This window comes from Etheostoma spectabile, chromosome 23, assembly GCF_008692095.1.
Source record: "Etheostoma spectabile isolate EspeVRDwgs_2016 chromosome 23, UIUC_Espe_1.0, whole genome shotgun sequence".
Lineage (NCBI taxonomy): Eukaryota > Metazoa > Chordata > Actinopteri > Perciformes > Percidae > Etheostoma > Etheostoma spectabile.
Window position 1 is genome coordinate 3,630,680 of NC_045755.1, and position 10,000 is coordinate 3,640,679.

Genomic DNA, 10,000 nt, shown 5'->3' on the forward strand with positions numbered 1-10,000 from the left:
AATCACATCGTGTATAGAGTCGGTGGGCAGGCTTAGCATAAGGACAGTAGAGTTGCGACCAATCCATGTGAAAACAACAAACAACAAAGAATATTGTCTTTTGAATCGGCTTTGGCCACAACTCTGGAAGACTTGGAGTTAAGCTCGGAAGTCTTTCTTAAAAAAGGAAGATGTGGTCGGAGTTTTGCTGACCGGATACGGCAAGAGACATCATGGCTTTCAAATGGCTTTGCAGTTGGTCAAGGCCCCCCCCCCTTAGAAATGGCACATCCTAAGGAAAGCTCATTGTGGGACTGGCTCTAGTGGGCTTGTATGTAATTCTGCACCAAGGCTGAATTTTTGGAAAGAGACTTCAGATATGGTTAAGGGGACAGCTAAGGTCTATTAAAAGAGACTTCAGGTAGTATTAGGGGACCACTAGGTCTATATAAAGAGACATCGATATGGTATTAGGGGACTAAGGTCTATATAAAAGAGACTTCAAATGGTATTAGGGACCACTAAGGTCTATATAAAAGAGACTTCAGATACAGTATTAGGGGACCACTAAGGTCTATATAAAAGGACTTCAGATATGGTATTAGGGGACATAAGGTCTATATAAAAGAGACTTCAGATATGGTATTAGGGGACCACTAAGGTCTATATAAAAGGAATTCAGTAAGTATTAGGGGACCACTAGGTCTATATAAAAGAGACTTCAGATATGGTATTAGGGGACCACTAAGGGCCATATAAAAGAGACTTCAGATATGGTTTTAGAGGACCACTAATCTTCCAGGCAGTTATACATTTTTGTATGGGTAATTACTTTTATGTTATGTTGTTATTTCTGCTATAGCAGAGTCAATAAATCATCATCCCAAGAGGTTTTGACTGCACAATGCCAGGCACTCTTGCTTTCAGAGCAAAAGACAGTATTCATTCTCACAAAGCGTGACAGAGATAGGGCTGGGGCCAAATTCAATACTTTTTAGGCAGCGACCGAATCGCCTCCTTAGTATCGAGTATCAAAAAATGTCCTGTCATTCAATGCCAAATTTCAATACCTAAGGAACGTCAGTGAGCCAAGCATGCAGCATGCTTCTACCAAGATCTAATGATGTCTGTGATTGGCTGTAAACGTTATACGTCATAGAGGCAGGCAGGGAAAACTCTACGTTACGCAGAGACGGGGCTCACGTGGTAGGAGCTGAATACACTGTTATTGTGTATTGGTATCAGTACCGCTATCGTCATTTATTTATTTTTTAACAATACTCTAAACCGAGACAGTAACAGGAAAGACCCTACCTCTCCTCCTTTTTCTTCCTGTACACCTCCCTCTATCTTTCCTCTCTTCTCTCACACCATCTGCTCTGTGCTTCGTTCACTTCATGGCTTTCTTTCTTTCTTTCTTTCTTTCCTCTCCTCTTGCATGTCATTTCCATCTTGACTTTTCGCCTGCTCACTTATATTTTTACCATCTATTCATGGAATATAGGTCAGTTGCCATAGTTACAGGGTCAGAGGTAACACCTGGGTTATAACCTTTCAGGGTGACATTATCAGCATGAGGGATTTGTTGGGAAATTTTGAAATGAAAAATTTGTTGTTTATGGGATGTTCTTTTCTTTTCTTTTTAACTAGACTAGAGCCTTCAGATAATCTGAGAGACTACCTCTGTTATCGATTTGTATGTTTGCTATACCACTTCTTATTCCAGTGAGTGCTGTTTTAAGATACTGCATGTCTCATGTTCAGACAGACAATCAGAGAAGGACACGCTTCACTCTGAAAAATATGTTAAAATATAGAGGATTCAGTGCAAAAGCATCAAAAGAGAAAGAGGGAGGGAGAGTAGTTTAGTCCCCCTTTTCATCTGGCCCCAGTGCTGCAGGCGGGTCTTCTTTCTGCTGTACACAGTAGCTTCATCACTGTACAACCCATCTGCTGAAACAGAAAGCAAATGTGCCCATTGTTTGCTGTAAGTGGTGATGCCAATCTGTCATCCGGGCTTCAGCAGAAATTAAAGCAGAAAGTGGGGCTTTCGGCTGCATTCATTTGTACCAGTCACAATTTGTCATCCTTTTGAATTTATTGGGATGTCCAGGTTTAATTTTCACCAGACTGGAATCTCATTTAGGTGCAAGGGTTTCAAAATATTTTCTGTGTAATTGCGGCGGGGCAGATCGATGCAGTCTGACAGCGTCTTCCTCCCATTCATCCCAGCTCGTGTTACGTAACCCTCCACCACAGGGAGGCAATCAGTCAGCGCTGCTATGAAAACTCGATGCAACCGGGTGCAACAGGGGGCTTGATATTGATTCTGTTTGTAATATTACATATTAGTAAAGAGATTAAAGCACTGTGACAGTAGTGTAGAGAGACACTGGCTTCTAACAAATCCAGAGGAAAGAGTTTCAAAGTTTGCAGCATGTGACTGTGATGAGGCTGTCATCAAACCTCAGACAGGATATGTTGCAGATACATAGATGTGTGGTATTATTATATTTCTATAATAATAATTCTTTTTTGTGGGGTCCGTCTGTTTTGATTTGCTGCTTGAGTTTGCTGCTTCTCCTTTGTACTTACTGCCAGGCAATTCTCCACTATTATGTGTGTGTGTGTGTGTGTGTGTGTGTGTGTGTGTGTGTGTGTGTGTGTGTGTGTGTGTGTGTGTGTGTGTGTGTGTGTGTGTGTGTGTGTGTGTGTGTGTGTGTGTGTGTGTGTGTGTGTGTGTGTGTGTGTGTATATATATATAGACGGAAGAGGATTAGAGCAACTGACTTTATTCTCAGAATTCTCAGTTTAAAGTCAGAACTCAAAAACATTTTTCACCAGTGGTCCTAATTCTTTTCCATGTGTGTAAATGAAATATCAATATTAGGATTGATTTCAGCCATATCACCTAGCCTTGCATTTCTTTTGTCAAGTCCTGTCTGAGGGAACATGTGTAAACTATTATCTTAGCTACAATGCTAATTACACCAAAGGGAATTAAATCTGATGATCATTTCGTTTGATATTGTGTTTACATAAAATTTTACTTTTTTTAATTACATTTTCTAGTTTTTTGTTGTTTTTTTTCATTCTGAACAACAGACATTATTGTCTTCATCAAAAAATATACTTTGGACTGTGTAAACGACGGCGACAAAGTTGGAAATAAGGCCAGGACGTTATCATTCAAAGTCTGTAATGTTCTATTTTATTAATATATTACAATGTTGGCAATAAGCCAGACCAAACTGAAAAATCTGAATCTCCGAAGAATAAAATCAGTCAAACCAAGTTATTTAAAGTGCTCACATTTAATGTGACTACACTTTATACATCAAATAAAAGTGTTTACACAGTTCTCAATGTTTTCCTCGGTTTAGTAACAATCTATTTAACGTCTGGAAGGATGTGAGATAGTCTTCACTAATTCTACTAAACAAGAAACAGAAGGGATGTTATGGGTCTCGCGTTATTTTAAATGGCGCTGCATACTCAAGTTCAAAGCAAGAATTAATGCCCAAAAATATCTAATTATTGATCTGTTGCTGAACTACTGTTTCTCTGTGGTAATCAGGTTACGTGTACACAGATTAGGAGTTTAACAGTTAGTGTAACCGTAGTGTTTACGTGACCGTTTCCACAGAAATACCTTAATCTAATCCAAGTGTTCGTGTAAAACAGACACCGACCGGATCAAAGAAAGCAAACCAGATAGATTATGTAAGGGCAGCCTTTGAAACAGCGGGGCAACTGGGATTAGTTAATCAGGTCTCCTAAGACTGGGATGGCTCTTCATCTCGGCCACTGTGAACAGCGTGTATCACACACACACACACACACACACACACACACACACACACACACACACACAGACGCCAAAAATTTCTCTTTGCAGGAAAAACCCTGCTGTTGCAACACTTATCCTGGAAAAATGTTAATACCTGAAATTCATCCATCAATAGTTAGAAAGTAGAGATGACTCCACCACCAGAAACAGATGACTTTGTTTGAAAAGCCCCTGCACACCTACACAGGTGTTTGCACTTATTCTGGCTCATTAGACTCCTCTCAGGTTGAAGAGGGGACAGCGTAGGCCTTTTTCACACAAGACTTGTTTGAAAGTGAGTGAGGGTTTTTTGGCGCCCCCCCTCAAAGTGGTTTTAGCCAGCGCCAAAGGAAAATCACCAGCACCAAAACGTCTTTGACTTTCAGCAGTAAACTCCCCTCTCATCCACAGCTGCTGTATTTTACACATGTAGCCGGGGCTGATAAGCCAGCTAAGTTGCATAGTTTTGACTGGACCTGAATGTTCTGTTGTAAAGCTAGCACTAATACCATCTCAGTTCAGGATCGAGCAACCGGTTACGGTACACAGTGTTCCCACTTGTCAAACAAACTCAATGTTGGGGTCAAGTGTACTCGTATCCGGGCCCCTGATGTGAAAGCCGCCTTACTGCATTATACAATTGTATTTCTAAACGTCACCTACTTTTTGAATTTTTTGTGTTTTCAAAATGTTTACTCATTCCCTACTCCCTACCTGTAAAATAGACACTTTCTCATCTATAAAATGAGTCGCACTGCATTGTGGGATTTTTATTAGAATCCAAAATGTATGGACGCTTCCTTTTTCATTTTATTGCAAAACATTTGTGAGGGCACTAGGGAGTAGGGAATTCACATTTTACAATCACATAAAATGGCGGACAGTAAATATAGTGTGCTATAGTAAATATGATCATAGTCTTATATTGTCAAGGTGCTTGTGACCTCTCTACCTTTCTACTAGACTTTTTTATTGTGTATCAAATGAAAGAAGGTGATCTTAGCTAATTTGACAGTTGTACAGCCTTAATTGACTGGCTGTGTGTATTGTGTACGTATTAATTGTGTGGGTGCTGTGTGTGTGTTTGATGTGCTTGTATGTATGTCTTTGGGTTCTTCATGCCTTTGCACGTTTTTGTGTACACGCTTGCTTTTACCATTTGTTAAAACGTGTGTGTTGTGTGTGTGTGTGTGTGTGTGTGTGTGTGTGTGTTTTTATCCCTTTCTTGTCATTCCCAGACATGACTGAAACAGAACAAGTCGCTGCCTTCTTTGAAGAGAAAAAGAGGATTAGCAATTAATTCTGATCTCTTTTTTTCAGAAAAAGTCATTAGAGTTTAACGTCCACAGCCTCTAATCTGATTTGTTGCCGTGGCAGATACCCGCGCAACTGTGGGTGTACGTGCATGCATGCACGCAGTTTGCCTTTGTGCTTACTAGTGTGTCTGTGTTGTTGTACGTGCACATTTCTGGCCTCTAGTGTATGTTGGTGCTTGTGCCTGTGTGTGTGTGTGTGTGTGTGTGTGTGTGTGTGTGTGTGTGTGTGTGTGTGTGTGTGTCCGTCCTTCAGTAGTATTAACATGCAGTATATAGAGAAAACTGCAAGGTTGTTTTTCGGCCAATTGGGCCACCATTTTGGATTCCAATGGACGTAAAATCAATGAGTTAAATCGATCAATTAAAACTAACGAAATTACTTTTCTCAGATCTAATGATTGTAGTCGGCCCCCAGTGGACATCTTTAGCAAGTTTGGTCTTTCACCTTTTTGAGTGTTATTAATTTATTATCTGCTCTTGCTTTTCCAACATTTCAGACACATAAATGTTAATACTATATGTGCACCTTAGTCCTCCACAAAGGATCCCTAGGGAAAACACAGACTACTATCATTATTACTACTACTACTACTATCATTATTACTACTAGTATAAATTATATATAGTACAGCTACTGTGTTGCTGCTATTATTACTCACTGTACATGCTGCTTACATACTGTATGTTGGCACTTTTTGCTACAACTTTCAAATAGTCCAAACCTTTAGATTAGGTGATCTGGAGAGGTGAAGGAGGAGGTGATCCTCCAGCAGGGGGAGCAATGTGTCCGTACAGCAGATGGTGAGCCGGTTCCCATCTGTACATACTGTATGCACACCTGAACGAGTCATGTCATGTAGTCTGGAGTCGTAAAACATCAAACTAAATATTGAAAGAATCTGCCATAGGGGAGAATTTACAGATAAACTGTATGTGAGTATTGTATCAACTTGGCAGGACCTTAGACTCCTTTCAAGAAGCGATTTTTCTTTGAAAATGGAGCAAAAATAATTTCAGGTTATTTTTTCAGTATGGTTCTTAATTTCTCTTTCAAAGAAGCAAAATTGTGCTGTAATTTTCAAATCCAATCTAGGTTTTTTCAGATCAGGACATTAAGCTGCGTTACTGCAAGATTTTGGATTTCTGTATGGGTAGAATTTTTTATCATCTATCATCTATTATCATCTATCTATTGTCATCTGTATGGTTTGCAAAAACACACACACACACACACACACACACACACACACAGAAACACAAACAGATGTACATTTCAGCTTTTACCTTTCCAGGACTCCAGGGCAATCTTTTAGTTAGTTAGCTTTTCTGCTGCCATTCGTTCTCAAAAAAACAAAACAAAAAATGAAACAATAATCTAGGGAAATTCTTTTGGAGCTGCGTAAGGAACAGAAATTAGTCAGGGCATTTGTAAAAAAATGGAAACTGTCCAGGACTACAGGAGGATGCATTTTTCAACTTTTTATCACACACAAAGCAGCATGTTACAAAGCACGGTCAACGCTGCGGCGTATATGAGTTTTTTTGTTTACGTGTGAGGTAGCACATGGCTCACAGCTTCCACACACTCTTGGCTGGAGCCATTTACAGCTCATAAATTACCAGAAATCCCCCCCCCCCCAGCCTTTTACCAGTTACTGCCATGTGTGATTGTGTGCTTGGCAGAGTTTGTGCATGCCTAATGTTTTTACTGACACACACACGCAATCCTTCTTGTTCTACAGGGTGTCTGGCGGAGAACTGTTTGACCGAATCGTGGAAAAAGGGTTCTACACTGAGAAGGATGCGAGCACGCTGATCCGACAAGTCCTGGACGCTGTGAACTACCTGCACAAGATGGGCATTGTACACCGAGACCTGAAGGTACTGTAAGACAAAGACACACACACACACACACACTCCCCACATTTTAAAACCACACGAGCGGTTTGTTCTCGCTTGACAGCTAATTACTTAAGCAATAAGAGCAGTGTCTCAACACATGCTGTGAATTGTGGGTCAGCGCTGTGTCTGTCACAGTTGTATAAATATTAGTGGCTCAGATTTGTTTTGTTTTTAACACAAGACTCTGACCAAAACAACCCTACAACAATTTAAAATCCGTGAAAACCTCAAAAATCAAATAAAAAAACTTGGTTGTCACACCCCGTCTCTGTCTCCTTCCTCCAGCCAGAGAACTTGCTGTATTTCAATCCCCAAGACGAGTCAAAGATTATGATCAGCGACTTTGGTCTTTCCAAGATGGAGGGCAGCGGTGATGTCATGTCCACTGCCTGCGGCACGCCGGGATATGTGGGTAAGTTAGTCAGTCTTCCCTGGCCTCCAACAGTCTGTAGTCACTCTTCTACTATTTTTTCTTTCCCCTTGAACAAAGTCACCTCAATCTAGTATCCTGGAAACAGTTAGAGAAAACTTAAAAACTTTTCGGAAGAGACAATTAACTAATTGGTGACGTCTGTTTTTAAGCTTTCCATTCCTGTTTGGCACATATGTGATGATGTGATGATCGATAATCTTTTTTTTGAAACAATGGGCCCTTGATTTGTGGACAGATGTTGACAGAAGCAGGTTTTTTGTGCTCATCATATTGGTGCTGTGGTTTGGTGATGGCGGTCGTAGCTCCCACTGGTTTATATGTCTCATTATGTCAATACATGTTGGTGTAAACATGAACTGAGCTGTCTCTTTGGATTCCTGCAGGCATTGATCCAACAAAACACATGAAAAATGCAAAGAGCGCATGTTGTTCCCATCTGACACCATTCATGTTTCCCATTTACACACTTACACACCCTCACTAATCTGGCTAATCACTCTCTTACTTACACTTAGTTTACCTTTTTTTATGAGTCCTTACTTCTAAACACTGGAAATGTAACATGCAACATATATACAACCTTTCCTGAGCGCTCGCTTTGTTTCAGGGACGTACTCTAAGTATTTACATGATGCTGACGCAGTAATGTTTAGAAATGTTCAGTGTAGTGCCTTAAATCTTGTTTGGTCATTCCCTTTTGGTTGTTCACTATTCCATATAAAACTATATGGGGAATAGTGAGTAGGGAATGAGGGAACAGTTTAGAACAGAGCTTTTATTATCTTTGAGCGTGAGGTCAGATCAGGGGTCAGAGGTTGATGGGATGGGATGCAGAGCATGTGAGCTGGCAGAGAGGAAGGCACGCACAAACTGTCTGTCACATGTCTGACGGGTCTGTGATGTGTAACGGGACACACATTCTGGCACAACACCATTAACACAACAGCAGTTTGTTGGGGAATACCAGAACCACTAAAAATAGTCCAAACAGGCCAACCGGTTAGTGCATGCATAATATGATATAAACAAAAAAAAATCAACAACAAAATACAAAATAGCTAATTAACATAAGAATAAAGGAGGCTTAATGGGTTAATTGCAGAATGTGCAACAATACAAATAGTATGTGCAATTGGCAGATGTATCATCCAGGATGGAGGTCAGTGGCGTTTCTAGGAAGAGGCCAAGGGTGGCCAGTGCCCCATTATATTAAGCTTTGACTCCCCTTAGGGCCCCCCTAACTGTGGCAAATATTTTCATACATTTTCAACCCCACCTATATCCCCAAAGAAGGTGTATTCAAGTGTAGTGATAAATTAAATGTAGGTCAACACTGAATGAGTATTCTCATGTTCATGTTAAATGTGTAGCGTTAGTCCTTTAGAACCTGAACTATGGAGGGTTGGTGGTTTGTCACACTTGTGCTTAGTATATTTGCTACCCCTAAAATCGCAGGTGGCCCGTTCATTTGACATGGTCCAGAACCGCAACACTGATGGAGGTCAGTGAAAAGTAGTGATTAGGGCTGTCAGTGGGGGTCCGGGGCATTGTTAATGAGGAACTATATCCAGTGTCAAAATCTTTCAGATTACTACCATTCTGCCTTTACATAGTTTTTTTACCCTAAACTCAGTTTGTGAGGCAGTGAGCATCAGGCACAATGACCTCAGTGTGTAAAAATTCTCATTCCAGACAAACAATACACACCTTCCCAATGAGTCAGGTCGATCTATAAACAAAGCTCTGATTCAACACATGTGCGCAAAGTTTATGTTTTTTCCCATATATTGTTGATCTTCCTTCATATCGTGCTGTGTGTGTACGGGTGCCGAATATATTTTGATCCAGCTGTGTGTGTGTGTGGGGGGGGCACTGTCAGTAATTTGCTCTGTCCGAGGCTAATAAGCCGCAGGGGAAGGTCAGGCCAGGCCTGTCTGCCGTACAAACACCAAGATCAGAGAAAACAACAGAGAAGAAGATTTTACAAAACAGCTGAAAGAAAAATAATGTAGTTTCTTTGGTATTACTTCCTCCGATTTGACTGCACCGATCTCCCCATAGTAAATGGCACAGCCAGCACAGAGCGGTTTTACCGCTGATCATGTGTTGATGGCTTAAAAGATAAATATAGTCGCTAAATCAGGACATCATTGCTTTGTTTGGGTTTTTATTTAGGTCTTTTTCATGTCAATTAAACTTTTTGCAGCCGTGAGAACCTGTACACCCCCCACCCCCCCCGCAGAAATTTTCCCACCATTAACCACACTGACTGGTAGGACACACTGGACTGCTTATTTCTCAGTATTCAGGCTCATAAAACAGCTACATTTCCATGTAAAAATCACACAGGAGTTTTAAATTGACCTCAAGCTGACAAAAAAGGAATATGCTCCTAATAACACAATCACAATTTAAGCTTAGTTCTCCAAACACCAGGCCACTGCAACAGGAAGTAACATCCGGCTCATTCGCGATAGACCGGGCATGCGCAGAATTGCTCACAGGCTCATCTCGTACGAGCCTCTTAGTACATTAATAGCA

At 40.7% G+C, this 10,000-nt stretch overlaps 1 protein-coding gene and 1 long non-coding RNA gene across 3 annotated transcripts in view; both read left to right on the plus strand.

Moving 5' to 3' along the window:
* The window catches only part of LOC116672827 (uncharacterized), a 174,131-nt gene that overhangs the window by 89,578 nt on the left and 74,553 nt on the right, over positions 1–10,000 (plus strand). The window lies entirely within an intron of this gene.
* The window catches only part of camk1da (calcium/calmodulin-dependent protein kinase 1Da), a 68,652-nt gene that overhangs the window by 41,485 nt on the left and 17,167 nt on the right, over positions 1–10,000 (plus strand). For both annotated transcript variants that reach the window (XM_032504680.1, XM_032504682.1), the window contains exons 4-5: positions 6,867–7,005; positions 7,312–7,438. In XM_032504680.1, coding sequence (XP_032360571.1) covers positions 6,867–7,005; positions 7,312–7,438 — 266 coding nt within the window. The remainder of the gene's footprint in view (positions 1–6,866; positions 7,006–7,311; positions 7,439–10,000) is intronic.